Source organism: Acanthopagrus latus, chromosome 6, assembly GCF_904848185.1.
Source record: "Acanthopagrus latus isolate v.2019 chromosome 6, fAcaLat1.1, whole genome shotgun sequence".
Lineage (NCBI taxonomy): Eukaryota > Metazoa > Chordata > Actinopteri > Spariformes > Sparidae > Acanthopagrus > Acanthopagrus latus.
In genome coordinates this window covers 17,508,627-17,524,626 of record NC_051044.1, presented here as the reverse complement: position 1 = coordinate 17,524,626, position 16,000 = coordinate 17,508,627, and the positions used below count along the sequence as shown (strand labels likewise).

At 39.5% G+C, this 16,000-nt stretch overlaps 2 protein-coding genes across 4 annotated transcripts in view; one reads left to right on the top strand and one right to left on the bottom strand.

Annotated features, from left to right (window-relative positions):
- tex264a (testis expressed 264, ER-phagy receptor a) overlaps positions 1-16,000 on the top strand; it is an 83,377-nt gene that overhangs the window by 23,402 nt on the left and 43,975 nt on the right. The window lies entirely within an intron of this gene.
- LOC119020889 lies at positions 1,850-10,724 on the bottom strand. Of its 3 annotated transcripts, XR_005075434.1 has the most exons (7): positions 10,398-10,724; positions 8,939-8,972; positions 5,871-8,526; positions 4,189-5,274; positions 3,883-4,029; positions 3,088-3,189; positions 1,850-3,000 (listed from the first exon to the last, which is right to left on the bottom strand). XR_005075434.1 is itself a non-coding variant. In XM_037100663.1 (6 exons), exons 3-6 carry the CDS (start codon positions 4,768-4,770, stop codon positions 2,692-2,694), a joined length of 1,140 nt encoding a protein of 379 aa, XP_036956558.1. In that variant the 5' UTR covers positions 4,771-5,274; positions 8,939-8,972; positions 10,398-10,705; the 3' UTR covers positions 1,850-2,691. The 3 variants fall into 3 exon arrangements, 2 of the variants coding, with proteins under 2 accessions (XP_036956558.1, XP_036956559.1); XM_037100663.1 differs by lacking the exon at positions 5,871-8,526 and having other exon boundaries at positions 10,398-10,705; XM_037100664.1 differs by lacking the exons at positions 5,871-8,526; positions 8,939-8,972; positions 10,398-10,724 and having other exon boundaries at positions 4,189-5,844.

The following is a 16,000-nucleotide window of genomic DNA, read 5'->3' as shown; positions in this document are numbered from 1 at the left end:
GAAGAATATTTTGGTTTTGGGTTAGGCATGTCATCTGTAATGGTGGATAAAGCTTTCAAAATGAAATATCGCCATTGGCCTAAAACATTTCTGCAGATTTGACAGGCCACTAAGACGATGCTTTATACATGAGCACACCTTGTTGATCTTTGTAGTCTAGACTAAGTAGTTTTCTTATTTTGCCCAGTGAATGTGAATATTTTAAAGAAATATTTGCATCTGCCTGTGGGCCATAGCAGTAATATTAGACATAATAATATGGTAATTCTTCTACAGGAGAGACTCTGTGCTGTCTGCAGTTCTCTGCCAAAATTAGTTGGAAAATATCAGCATATCGGACAAAAATCGGAGATCATCCATCTCTTGTTTAACATTTTATTTTTTTCTGCCGATCCAGAATTAGACAAACCTTCTGATCTTTTGTTACATCTCTGGACACAGTTTGAGGCTGAGATGAGCTCACTTTATGGATATCTGTGGGGTCAGAAAGGAGCTCTTCAGCATACACTGCCGTCAGAAGCTGCAAGCTGACAAATTTAAGATTTTGCCTCACTGGAAGAAATTGAAAATAAAAAGAGGCTAAGAATAATTATGAGGGATGAATGACTTCTCAGAAGAAATGAAAAGTCAGTACAATGATTGATGGAGTGAAACGTCAGTATCTGTGCTCGTTTTTCAAAATCTGCATTGGGTAGCTGACTGAAGTTTATTCATTGAATTTGATAAAAAACGCTCTAGCCTGACCAATTCTCAAATGTCAGGGCCAATACTGATATTAGGGAGAAAATAATTCCAACTTTCAGCTGGTATAAATATTTTTTCAGTGAACCCTCAAAAGTGCTTTCCAAACACCTGTGACAAAAATATGTAGCGGATACATATATTTTACAGTTTAACATTGAACTTAATTTTCTGCAAAAAAACGGTAAGGTTTACTGGGAATTCTGTTCATTCTAAATTACTACAAAGCATAATTTCCTGTAAAAGCAAAAAAGTCTTTTCTGCTGATACCAGACAGCATAAACACCAGTATTGATATACCTGTGCTAGGCCAGTATTGTGCGATAATATCGGCCAGCTGATAAATGGGTCTGATTCTGTAAAAACTTTTTAAAAACAATTTTCTTACTCCTGTGGTCAAAAACACACTCAGAAAAGTTTGACCATTGTCTACTTAAAAAAATTATGGCAACAAAGTGACACTTAATATAATTGAATAGATTTTAATTACTTCAACTTTGATTAAAAACTATTGATTTGATTAAGTATTTTAAACAAAAATTTAATTAAATACAAAATACGAAATAATGAAATCATCGGTTGAAATATTTTGGATTTACTAATAATATGGCAAATATTGAGTGAATCCAAATCAATTTTACAGGTGAAACTGATTAATATTTACTAGGTATCAGATTGTTAGTAATTTAGATGTACTAAATATTTGTGTAAAAGTGATTTACATTTACCAATTAACTTGGTGGAATTAATTTACATTTACTAATTATCTGGATTATATTGATTTATATTTACTAATTTTATGTGTGAAATTGATGCTAACTTTCTAAATATTGTGACAAGAATGAATTGGATTGAATAAATAAAATAAGTTGCATCACCTAATAACTTTGGACAATGTTACTTTATTCAAAACATTTAAACTGCAATTGTTATTCATCTTTTCATAAATTAATTGTTCGAATCAACTTAGAATTGGCACCACATTACTTAAAACCTATTCAATGTTATTGATTGTCACTTTGTTGCCATATTTTTTTAATGTTGAATCTACTTAATATCACGCCTTCATGTTGCAAGAATTTACTGAAGGCCAGTTAACAAATGAACATAGAGTAGAACAGCAGGTAAACATTTATTTGCGCAAGTCTGGTTACACATACATTTTTCAAATTTGTCTGTTTTTTTGTTTGCGCGTAAAATGCCAAAATACAAAGAAACAGAGAAAGAGAGACAAAATAACGTGTGCATTAGGGATATCTATCCTGGCAATCTGTTACGTATTTTGATCAAGGCTTATTATGAAATGATATAACACTGACAAGAAAAGATGTTCCTCCTAAGTGCAGAATGACCTATGACCTCTGCTCATCACTGCCCCAGCATTGAGGGACAGAACACTTACGATATGAAAACAAATTAAGGCCACAAGCAAGAATTACAGCAGCGAATCCTTCAAGTGAGTATGACACATTCTAATGAACACATCTGACGTGTAATTAACTGCAGCACTAAAACTCAGACACTGCCTTTAAGTAGACCATGTTATAGAGACTTAACAATTCCAACACAACACACACAACTACATCAGGTAAAACAGATGTATATGTATATTTCCAAATTTTCTTTCCAGAATTGAAGCTTTGAGGCCTGCAAACAGAGCCATAAATTATTTCTGGAGAAAAACAAAGGCACTTGCTATTTGAGGCAGGCGAGTTGCACAGGTAGCTTTCTCAGTGTCAGATAAGTATAGCTTGTGCTCACAACTAACATTTAACAAATCAGAGGCAAAAACATAGCAGAACACTGTCCATCTGACAGTTACTTGTGCCAGTTATAAGTCTAAAGTATAATATCACACTTTTTAAATTAGTATGGATAACATTATCTCTGAACAAGACTTAAGACTTATGATTACTGAGCACTGAGCACAATGTATATAGGGACCCATTCTTAAGCCAGTAGCTTGCTCTTGAGGCTGTTCACTTTTGGGGAAAGCTTCAAACAATCCAGTTCAAGGAAGGGTTTCTGAAAGGCTTCAAAAGTGTACTTGAGCTCCTTGGGATAGGCAAGATCCACTGCATAGGTCAAACCAATGAGCATGGCACAAGCCTTTGGAAAGTTACCCAGACCAGTCAGGACCTTTGTCCCGTCAATCACGATTCCGATGTCCTCTGTAGCCTCTGACGGATTAGTCTGGCTGCTGTAGATTTTCATGTCTTGTAAAGCAAGATCCTGTGCCACTCTGTCTTCATCTGCATCCTAAGATAACAAGAACATTTTGTACTTTAGAATGTACAGCTAAAGGAGATGGTCCTAAATAAATAGAGAGGATGCATTCCAACTTACATCATACTCTTTAAAGAGCTGATCGGCAGATTCCCCGAGGTACAACATCAGACACCTGATGACAGTGTCCCTGGTTATATTGATGGTAGGATTGCTAGGAGCCTGAAATAACATAAATTAACATTACTCAAGTTATGGTGCAGTTTTTAATGCTAGGAGGCTTAGATGTGTTATTTTTTTAGAAACCACTGTCAATGATCCTTTATGTGCTGTCTGAGAAACCAATCTTATGAAACACTGTGTTAACTGAGGTTTTCAGAGAACCAGCTATGACTCCAGAAATTCACTGGTCCTGGAAAAGAAATTTACATTTTATCTGAACTTATGGTGAGCTGGAAGGTAAGTTGGTGGGTGAGTTTTGTCACCTTTGGACAAACTAGCAGCTTCCGTGTTTCTGTGTTTTATGATCAGATATGCTGCTATTTGAACCTTCAAATTTAGATTAGAGGAAGAGGAGCGATACCATTCTAACTCTATTTGAACTCATAGAAATACTGCCAAAGTAGGTTATTTCCCAAAAGAATGACAGCTGGTGCTTAAGAGCAGAGTAATGTAAAACGCATAACGAGCACATTGTTTTCAATCGGTGTACAAAAATGAAAATATATTTGCATGAGCTAAGGGAATGGTCGCATTTTTGAGAACATGTGATGAAGTGTATACAAACTGCTGCAATTGAAAATATATGCACTCATCCAATATACATGTTTATAGACAGCCATAGGCTAACATTTCCACCTGCAGATTTAATGTAAATATAAATAAAAAAAAGTTATCTGGCCAAATTAAGGATACCTTGAGAAGGATAGTCTGCAACCTCAATCCCATGGTTCCGCCCTTTGAGTGGAAGAGGCTCAGAAGTCTGGGAGAGTATTCATCCAGCTTGGACATGAACTTTGATTCCAGGTGCACCGTTGTGATTCTGTGAAACTCATCCTGGATCTAAAGAACAAACAATGTAACCAGAAAACCAAATTTTATCTTGACATACCTGAAAACATGATTTATGAGATGACAGTAATTTAGCATATTTTGTATCAAATAGTTGACACCTCACAATGGCACAGGAATGTTTCTGATTACCATTTCCTTATTACTCACATTAGATGCCTCAAATAGAGCTGGCCATCTGGCTTTAATGTCCTCTAAGGTGGGTGATTGGTTCACTATTTCATTTCTTCGGTGTGCAAAGGTTTTGGCCATCTTGTCTTTGACCAATTTTTTGTTGTCTCTTTTCCTTACTTCAGTTAGCAACTGAATCCTTTCCTGTTCTTGACTTTCCTCATCCTCTCCTGCTGGGTAAGGTGGGAGGTAGTTTACTTCTGCCTTTCGAGGCTTTTTCACATTCTTTGCAGATTTCTGGTCTGCAGGGCACTTGCGCTTCAAGGCATTGCACATCACCTCAGGAACACCGTAGCCTCTGAGTTTGGTGCGATAATTTGCCATCTTGTATTTGAGGCTTTGTTGCCAGCCATAATAACCTGAGAAGGAGCCAGGTTCCTTCAGACAAGGATATTTCTTGACCAGTGCCTCAGCAACATCGCTTATCTGTGCACTTGACGGATAAGCTGTATACATATATATAGTTTCAGCCAGTTTCTCCAATATGTCTGCTTTGACCTTTGCGGCAGTCAGAAGTTTTCCATCTTTTCGGTAATCTTCACTGGCTCTTTCAAGGTACATCTCAGTTTCATATGCAAACTGTGGAATGGGGAACTGCTTTGGCCATGGCTGACAACGTTCAGTGGTGCTTCTCCGTCTTGGCAGGATAATAGTGTCGTGTGAAGATGATGTTTCAGCAGAGGACTCTGCATTTGATGCTGATGACTCTGCATTTGATGCTGATGACTCAGCATAAGCAACTGAGTCACAGTCTGTTGACTGTCGACCAAAAGAATTGATCAAACTTTCATCAACTTGCTGCAAGTTAAGAATAACCGTGGCAGCATAGACAACCTTTATCGTGTCTTTGTGTTTAATTTGGTCAGTTTTGTGCAGAGTGAAGTAATCTTCAAATTCTGAGTCCAAATACTGAAGACTGAACTGAATTTCCTCAGAAATTCCAAAGTTCTCTTTCACAATAGTTTGCAGCTCCTCTACAGTCGGTGGGACTGGAAGGTGGGAAGGACCAACTTTTCAATTCGGTCGTCAATGATCACTCGCAGTTTTTCCTCCATCTCTGCCAGCCTGATGATGAGAAAATCAACAAACAGAAGCAGATGCTTAGACGACATACAGTGAATAACACAATGAAGAGCCTAGAGTGTGCCACCAGAAAAAAGAAACAACAAATTCAGCAACTTTTTATATTTCCTTATTCTGTCATCACAATAAATCACTAACAAAACTAAAAATCACTAAAAAATGTGCTATTTTTGGTGTATTGCCATGTAAGTTATTAGTTATATGTCTAATGTAAATTAATGCTGCTATCATATGTTAGGGCATTTTCAGTTTTATGACTTAAAAGTTGAAAAAAATAGTGTCTTTTAAAAAGTATTTTTGCATTCCATTTTGTCAAGTTATTAAACATTCATGTATGGAAATCAAGTTATTTAATATTCCCAAATCATTTAACTTTTTAATTAATGGATTTATATAGGCTTGTTAAGACATATTTGTAGGAATCAACACCAAAGAAATTAATAATTATTAGTGGGACACTTGAGTTACAGAATCTGTCATGAAATTGCTCAAAAGAAAATAAAATCCCAGTTACATAGACCAGAATACAGATAACAAGATGCATGTACAGATGCAAAGTTCAATATAATGTCATTTACCTAAACCGAACAATAGATGTGACGTTTGAGTGTAACCAGACGTTTTCCTCCTACACTGTATGCAGCCAAGGGGTAGACATCACCAAGTTTCTGCTGCTCCCAAAGTGCCATTTTACCAGTGTCCTCCAAGTGAAACGATCTTAGATGCTCTTCATACCAGGCAGCAAGTAACTTTACAATGAAGTGCACACAATTGTCCAAAATTGCAATCTGAATAATCTCAGCAAAGTCAGGAAGTCCGCCAGTAGAGCCATAGGAAAGAATCATTCCAACATTGTACCTTGTTCCATAACAGGTGACAGTCTTGGCTAACAGCACAGTAGACACAAGTGGGGACGTATCTCTTAAGGTTTCCTGTATGTCTGGATGCAGCACACTTACAGGCACCTCAGATATTTTAGAAACACACAGTGCCTGCTTTCCACCATCTGTTTGCAGGTTGTATGCCATCATCATCTGATGTCGTGTTGAAAGGGTCAACAAGACATTCCTGAAATTGTTAGTGTGCCTCACAACTTGCTTAAAAAAGCTGTGTTTCGCTTCAAAGCGCATCGTCCATACACCAACCAGAGGCCCATATTCTTCGATCAGTGTAGGGTAGTGTTCCAAATAATGGTGCTTGGGTGCCAGTGTCTCTTCTGGAAAAACGTCCAAAAATCTGTCACGATGTTCTGATATTTTAAAGTCCAGGTATGCAATTGTCTCAAGTGTATGAACAGGGGCAACCACCAATTCAACTATGTCTTTTAAAGTCAGAAGAACCTGCCAAGCAGAATCACCCTCTGGTATCAGCGAACCAATAATGAGTGGCAACAACCTTATTAGGGCCCAGTTTTCATGAGCATTTCCCCCTATAGATTTGCGACTTGTGTAATTTTGAGGGATTCCCTGAGGGCTGTTGGTTTTGTCTGATCCCTTATAGGGGAAACATGCAATTAACTCATTAAGCTGAGTTAAATTAAAGTACTTCTTTTTAGTGAAAACCTGAATACACAATGCCAGTTCCCTTGGAACAATCCCCTCAAAGATGTCATGAAGTACATCTGGTGGGTACCCTGAGACAAAGTGAAAGTGAGTCAATTTGTCAGTCAGTGGACAGGACCGCTTTACACCAAAGAAATGTGTTAAACTGGGATTTTCTTTAACAGTTTGTACATGCAAACTATGGTCCTCCTTTGTACGAGGTGGAAATGCTCCACCTCGCACTTCATGTGTCTGGTACTTGGAAGAATGTCCAAGACAAAACCTACAGGTGTATGGCCCTGTGAAACTTTCAACTAGTCCACTGATTGAATGTGCACCAAGATTATCAGCTGCAACACAGTGCACTGTTCCATTGATATTTTTTCCAGCACTGGGAATGAAAACCCCTTCCTGTTCTAGAGTGCAAAGATCTTTCAATAGTGGTTCCAAAATGACTTTGTATTCAAACTGTTTGACATCAACAACTTTGCAAAGTAAAGCTAGGTTTATTGATGTCAATTCAGATTGCAACTCAGATTGCAAATTTGCCAAAACCCAATAAATGGCTGTAATTTTGTGTTTTTTCCTTGAAGTCCCTAATGGGTTACACACCTCAAAATCATCTACATAAAGGATTATTGAAAGTCTTGTTTCCTCTCCAGCATAAAAATGATTTTGCTTGTAAAATTTGCCATCAAAAATTGACTTAATATATCCAGTGCTGTTTGAACACCTGGATAAGATTCCCTCTGCAATGTCTTTATTCTTCACAATTTCCTGCAAAGTTTTGAGAATGGGCACATACTGAAAGGTCTTGTTCTTTTGAAAATCAAGAATATATTCAACAGGGTCAACACATTGAAAATGCTCCTTAAAATACCTTCTTCTCTTAAAAGCTGAACTAAGAGGACCACCTGCTCCTAGTGCTGTACTAATGGGATGGAAGTTGCACAGCTGTTCTGCCAGGTCAGTTACAATGGCCTGGTCTACAGTGCATTTATTTAATTTCAATGTTGAATCAAGTGTATTTCTAACAATGGCTACAGATGCAGAAGATGAAATGAAGTGAAGGTCTTCAACCAAAGCATCAATGCACTTCACAGATGCATTACAGATGGTTTCTAGCTTCAGCAGAAGCAAGCCAATTCTTTTCAGAACAAGGTACGATGCACAGTCGGGATCATAATCTAAACTTGTCCCCTCATCAGCACTGGCCTCTGGTATATCAGAGAGGTCGGCTGTCCGATTATAGTGTCTCTCATACACAGCTTGCTTAAAATCACTCAAAGAATAAGGTTGGTGTCTTCTGCTTTTGTGTTTCAGAAATGTATTGTAAATATTTGTCCGGAAATTGCACCCCTCAAATACACAAATGACAGTTTCATGGCCTTTCAGATGATTTCCAATATGCTGAAAGAAGTCCTTCTCAGAAGAGCAACTAGCATCACAAACTAAACACTTATAAGTGGAGATGATATTTGGCTGTAGACTTTCCTTAACTACATGGTACCTAGACAAATGGGTGCGAAGCGCACTCTGCGTTTTGAATGTGCAAGGGCAACTATCATAGAGACATGGCTGAGATTGCCCACGACCAAATGTTGCGTGCTGTAGTCTGTAATGCTTGAGTAGGTTCCCTTTTGTAGCAGACAAAGACTTGCAGATCTTACACTGCCATCCCATAGGCAAAAACCTAAAGTAATGAGAAAAGGTCCTATTAACTTGTATATACAGTACAACTGTATAAATATTAACCTACTTCAATAATAGTTTGAATAATTACATAATATGAAGTGGCAAGTAAATATTGAGAACCTTTTGATTTTAGTGTAGGTTCTTTTTCAAACTTGTACATTTAAATATTTATTCATGCTCACAACAAATATGTACAAACCAAGTGTCATCATAAATAACTGCATATCTATGAAAAACATTTTCTGTATTTTAGGCTGCTTTCATTTCAAATTCAGGTTAAATTGTATCAAATTTGCTTAAACAGCAAATGTCAACAACATGGTATTGAAAAAGTGAAGAAACCTTTACACAATATAGTGTATGTGAAATGTAGAATAACAGCATGTATTGTACAGTAGTGCAATGCATACCTGTGATCTTGAAGTATTCAGATTCGCTATGCACCTAGAAAGAAATACCCAGCTTTCAGTCCTTTGGATAAATTAATATTTCAAACACAACAGGGCTCCAGACTGCGGGCAAAATTTATCTCAATTTAGCTGAATTTAGCACCCAGCACACATGAAGTCACGTATTGAAACAACAATATAACATCCGGTTACCTTTCAAAATAAAACATTCAGTGTTGACGACAGGACACAAATCTCAAACATAAAATATGCTAATCCTTCGGGTGGGAGCACTTCGTGTTGTTGCTTTTATGACACATAATTAATCAACTCTCAGCGCATAACGTGTAAAGTGTTATGTATAGTACAGTCAGGAGCGCAACTACCTACTTTCTTTTTTTTTTCTTCTCCTCACTGTTTCTCTGTATAAATCGTATTCATTCATGGGCTTAGAAAACATACGACTTACACATTCCAGCAGGTTAATCATATATTAGCGTATTATTTACATGTTATTTACGTCAGGGGTCCCAAATCACAGTGCCGCGGACAGGTACCGGTCCGTGAGTAATTTGATACCGGGCCGCGAAGAACGAAAAAAATCCGTTTTAGTTACTGTTTTTATTTTATAAACCGGATATTGGTTTACTAACTTCCGTCTGTTCCTGTCGTCGCGCTTGACAATGAGGGACTGACTCACCGCAGAGAAACAAACCCAGGTTCACACCGAGTCTCTTTGGAGAGTTTTAATTAATAATCCCGAGTCTCACTGTTCACTTTAAGCGGTCAGCCCCCCCTCCCAACCTGTCCACGTTGCAATAAAGGTTGCGGCCGCTGATTTACAGACTAAACACATTTTACAGTTCGGGGGTGCTGCGTGTATCGCACATCTTTCACAGAGACGTACAGTGACCTGTCAGTCACCTGAGCTCTAATCAGCTTCCAGAGGTGGAAATGAACACTTTCACAGCCTCAGGGAACTGCAGCAGAGAGACACGGGCTGCCGACCCGGTTTTAACTACTGTAATAAGCACATTGAGAGAGTTAAATATTCGCAAATTCTTGCGACTCGCGGAAGACTCCCGAGAATACCGCCGCCGCGTCCCCCCCCCCCCGCACACCCGCACCTCGCCACCCGCAACTATGGCTACAACCACAACCACTGCTACCGCCGCAATTACCGCCACTAAGAAAGTAGTAAAGCCGGTGAATGTACCGCTTTTGACGGTTACTCAGGTATAAAGTAATGCTCGAGTGCAGTATATACAAAAAAACAAAGTGTATAACTATATACTCACTTCTCAGAACAATGTGACTGTTAGCTAGCTAGCTTAACGCGGGGGAGGGGTGGAAGGTCCGACTGACTTCGTGATATTGATTAAACTTGCATGTAAACTTGCTAGGTAACTCTCGATAATGCAAAGCAATGTGCATCTGCTGGGGTGTGTAGCTACAAAATGTTGTTATTGAAGCCACTTACCTTGAGAAAATGGCACTTGACGATGACTGGCAGACATCAACGTCCCTGTGGCGCAAATGTCTTGGGCGGAAATGTCCGTCATTCAAACCAGTTGAATAAAATTTATTGATTTTTTGACATTGTTAACTTTACTGATAAAATATAATTAAATTCTACTCAGTGATTTTCAGCTGATATTATTCAAATAAAAATGCATGAAATGCAATAGATAAATCATTCAAATTTAATTAAATCAACACAATAGCATACCAAACTGCACACAGTCTTTTTTTTCATGTAAAGGTTACTAGTATTTATTTTGTAAATATTAATTTAGCCCAGTCACACTTTTTAGAGTGCATCGAACTGAAGCTCAATTTCGAAGCTGCTCTGTAAATAGATTTTTAAACAATAATAAAAACAGCAAGTTCTGATCAACCCATGTCAATTTGAACTATAAACTCCTCATTAGTCCACCCACGTCCTGTTTAAACCTTGCCTATTGATAGTACTAATAAGGGTACAGATAATTAAGTTGGTAAAACAACTCGTTCACCCCTAATATCTATCTTTTTGAACTTTGTAAACAATTTCAGCAATTACGCCACAGCACCCAACATCCACGTTGAGCGTCCATACATTTTTGGCACTCTTTTGTGTGCAGTATCACCAGCCTTAATTAGGTTTTATAAGGGTCTACATGGACCCTCCAGGCTCCTTTTTTGTCAGGCAATGAGAACTTGAAACCATCCCAAAGGGAAATGGAGGCAGGGGGCGCAGGCGTGGCAGGATTCTACATCTTTAATGTCTCCTAAGCTCACAGCACAGACTCCCTTTAACTGCTCTCTGTTCAGCGATTTCTGCGTGGGATGGTGCAGAATCATTGCAGGGGTTGTGGCTGCAATGGCATCAAAGTGCTGAGAAGCAGAATAAGAGTCAATAAGCGTTGTGCGAGCGCGTGAGCGAGCATGTGTCTCCACTACTGATTGCTGGGGAGCTTGGTGAGAATTTGGAGTTAGAGGAGACTCATGTCTGTCTGCTCTTTTGTCTGCTTGTGTCTGTGTGCTTTAAAATGCAGGTTGTGGTGAGAGCAAGATGCGCCTCCTTCAATATTAATGCTGTCATTCCACAGCATTGTTCCCTCCAATACATTTTTATTGGTTAACGCCTCTTGTTTCTTGAGGGCTCTCAATAATGATAATAATAATAATAACAGCAGAGAGCTACGGCCCCGAAGCTGCGGCAGCTTCTGACCTGCCATTCTTCATATCGCGTGTTTACTGTTAATATGCCTTGTTATTCCTTCATTCTGCCATTTGACAGTCTGTGGAGGAAACACTTGGCTGTAGATGCACAGGGCTATATTTAGGCACCAGTGACGCTGATGACATTTTCAACACTTCTTTTCCTTTTCTTACTTACAAGGACTGAGCTACGATGTGCAGAAGCCATGTGTACACACTGGGTTCTTCCCAAAATTCATGCCTTTGCCTTACCAGACTCTCAGAGAATTATAGCAGCTCAAGTAATATGTTATGAAGTTTTTTCACCCAGAACCTTGTCCTTGGTTACATCCGAACCTCTTATCATGACATCTTCAAGGCTACGAAAAACTGTAGCATCCCTCTAAGGCTTCTGTATTTGAGAAAGAGGCTGATTGTTTGTTTACATTTGATGATCAAAGCATTATTTGACCTTTTCTAATGGTCAAAAGTAAGTTAGTCTATTAAAGTACCGTACTTAACGTTGTGGTGTGAAAGAAATGGCCACCTGTCGGATTGCTACTGAAAACAACTATGGGGCAGCATATCACCAGAGTAACCGCTAACTGCGTCTAACTGTAGCTGCCATTAGCTGGTTAGCTCAGTTTGCTGTGCAGATAGTAATCAGGACTTGGGAGTTTGGAGCGCTGCGGAAACGTTGGCGCTTACACTGTTGGCACAGGAGCTTTGGACCAGAACAGAGCAGAGCTAGCTTGTTACCATGCTAACCTCTCCAACACAATATTTAGAACTGCTATTTATTCACATTCCATTGATCACTTCAACTCAATTTACAACTTTTGATTCTTACATATTGTACCTTTAAGTACAATTCAGGGGTACCTCTGATCTGGTCTAATCTGCACCTCTGATTGTTTTTAAGTTTAAAGCCTCTCATAAATCTGAGTTTACAAACTCTTACCCTATTCCCTTGATCTGGAAATTGTGTGAGGGGAAAAACTTAAAAAGAAACTTAAAAAAAAGACAAGGGGTAGTCAATCAATGTGGAGATGAGGAAGATGATACACAATAATAACATTAAAAACAGTAGTAACAATATAATAAACACAAAATTCTAATGAAAATAAAATTACAATCTGGAGAAACTGAATTTACAATTAATCCCATGCCAAACAACTTGAAAAGTTTATAGATACATATAAATGTCTATTACCTAATTTGGACTGGGTGCGATGTTTGCGTGTTTCTTACCTAGAGACTGATGCGGTTTAGGATATTTTGGATGATGTTGTCACTTTCAGGACACGTGACGCAAGACATGCATTTTGATCCATCAGTGAACATAAGAGGAAAGGCAACAATTTCCAGTCAAAGCAAAGCAAAGTCTTGAGTTCTTAAATGGTCTTTGATTGAACTTCCTATCTGCTCCAGAGGCTGAGAAATAAAGGTTTCAGTGATCATTGACAGTTCTGTGAAGTTTTTCAGAAAACCCTCAGGTTTAATAGGATGTTTTCAAATAATACCTTCGGTTTTAGACTGTATTTTTAACAGGCACCCTAGGTCTTAAAGGGCTCAATGAATAGTTTGATTTTTTTGCTAAATAATCTTATTTTCCTACAGAACAACCGCAATAGTAGCAGTAGTTCTTTAGGTATTTTCATTTTCTTAGACCTTCAGAGACCCTGTTGTAAACATTTAAGCGGCCCCGGGCTTTAATCATTGTAGCAGTCTTGTAATGCTGCTCTGAGGCTGCTACTCTTAGTGACAATCCAGTGATGCAGTAAGTGAGGTTGATAGCAGGCAGAAGCGATTGTGGTGTTATTATTGATTCCTGCTTCCCTTCCAGCTCTGGGACACTCTTCCCTCTGAAACTCCAGCTAGGCATCACGCACCATGATGCCAATTAGACTCTTGCTCGTGAGCACACTCTGACAGGTAGTGTTTTCACGCTTGTATTTGTGACCAGTGTGTGTTTTCGTCTGGTTCTTGTTCTGCTGAGGGTTAAATCAGCCTCTCACATCTTTCTGACCCAATCGCCTCCGTCTGCACTGACGTGAACGATGGTTGCTATGGCAATATGTCACCAAGACATAGCACATTTTTTTAACGCAAAGCATGCTTACAGGTATGGATTGCATATCAAGTATTTAACACGTCCTCGAAATTCGAACTTTTGAGCGTGCCTGGTAGCTGCTGCTGTGATGAATAAATGCACAGCACATAATGTTTTCTTGATATTCAGCGCGGTCCTTTTCTTTCACAGATTAAAACTCATGCGCTGACCTGACACAGAAAACTAATAATGATCTGCTTGCATGTGTGGGCCTTCCCTCATTTGCACGTGGAGGGCAGCTTGAATACGAGACTGAGGCAGTGGGACATTTGAAAAAGAGGAGAGTTTGGATGGCAGAGGCGTCGTGCATTCACGGGGTAGCCAGTCATCGCCCATCTGGGTGTGCAATCCCTCTTTGGATGAGCCATTAACCTCTCCGCAAACACATGCTCTCACAAAATCGTGTTTGTGTGTGTCAAGTAGCTCATTCGTCGGATAGCTCAGTGAGGTTTATTGACTTGATTTCAGACTATTACATCCAGCTAAGTCGGCAAGGACATCTTGGCCTTTCAAAAGAAGTTCATGGCCTTTAAGATGCAATTCTCCACAGGAACTTTGGGCTCAGTCTAAGTCCGTCTGTTTGAAGTAGCAGATTGTGAAAGGGTGGGTTTGTGAAGATTAGGCATATCTTTGCATCGTCATCCTGAGATGAGGTGCTGTGAGTGAGGCAGTACGCTGCTCTGTGGAGATCACATAGAGCAGAGAGAGGAATAATAGCAAGTACAGAATGGCAGCCATGTCCTCTCCACTACTTCCTCTTCGGTTTATCTTAGTTTTGTTTTGGAGGGCTACTGATGCAACTGTAAGCTTGAATGTCTTGTTTCTTTTTTTAGTTTATCACTAAAACTCCGTTCCTCTTCATGCTGGCCTCTTCTTTGAAAATGCCATTCATTATTGAGCCATGGCCGGGGCTGCATTCAGATCCTCACGGAAGTAAAAAGTATGTGCGATTTACCAGCTAAATTTACTTTAAGTATGACAAGTAAAAGTGCTCATAGTCCAGTGAAAACAAAATGAAGGAGATGATGCTTTGGTGGCCATTGTAGGCACAAGATACAAGTTTGATTTAATATTAATAAACAATACAAAGCTGTTTCATGAAGTATAGTTTGCAGTCCCTCTATGCTTCCATTCAAACAGAAATTAAGTGATATATTAGACTAATAGGCCAGAAGAATTACACAGTTTTTTAGATTTTAAATGCAGATGATGAATTAAGGAGTCTCACAGCCTGAAGGAAGAAGCTACTGCTGAATCTCTCTGTGACAGGCAGTTGCTGGGGTGGGGTGATGTCCTTCAGTATCCTTTTGGTTCTGTGCAGACATCTCACTTCGCTGATGTCACTGATGCTCTGTAGATGGGTACCAGTGATGTTCTGAGCGGTTTTAATCATCTGCTGCAGAACCTTCCTGTCCTGGGCCTTGCACACAGTGTTTCCAGTCAATAGTTCACAAGAAAATTGAGCTTTCTTATGCTGACCTGCTCCAGCAGTACCAACCCTCCGAGCAAGCCCATGTAGCTCAGTCGGTGAGGGGAGGATAAAATCTGTCTCGCTGTACTTTAAATTCTTCCCAAGTCTCCACCATGGCAGCTATTCTCACTTCAATCAAAGGTCTCTATATCTGCCCACAATTGATGGTCAAACCTTGATCTCCACCTCACACATATCCCAGCCCTCCCCCCAGGTCAGGAGGATATTGTCCTGTGGACCACATGAATCCAGTCCCCTCTATCAGGCTCTCATTTTGCCTCACTGGCTGTCCCGCAGTGAAAAGGCCACACCGCCTTGCCACTGTGGGTGAGCAAATATTAAATAGATGCCAGATTAGTGAGAAGGACCCCTCTGGGTGGAACATACGGCAGCTAATCCACAACCCTGTGGCTGTGGAGACTCAGGAGAAGAGCAGGAGCAGAGGTGTCAAAACACATCATCTGCTGACATTTTCTAAAAATGTGTTACAAGTATAGCTTTTTCGTGTCTCTTGATTTTATAGCTGCTGTTGTGCTGCGGACGCCTTTCTCTGCGTGTTTGTTTGTTTTCCAGTGGATGCACACTAAGATGTTGAGCTTATGTAAAGTAGCCACACAGACACGCACTAGCCTTTGGGCAGTTCTGCACCGACAACAAGGGAAAGCAGTAACATTGGGGGAGATGGGGCATGCTGTGTTTATGCGGCAGTAGTAGTAATAATCTGCTAGCTCTGTGCTGGATGTCGTTTAAGTGCAACTGGTTTAACAGTGATACTGTGGTTCTTGCCCCCTTTATTGTGCAATGATGTTTTGCCTTT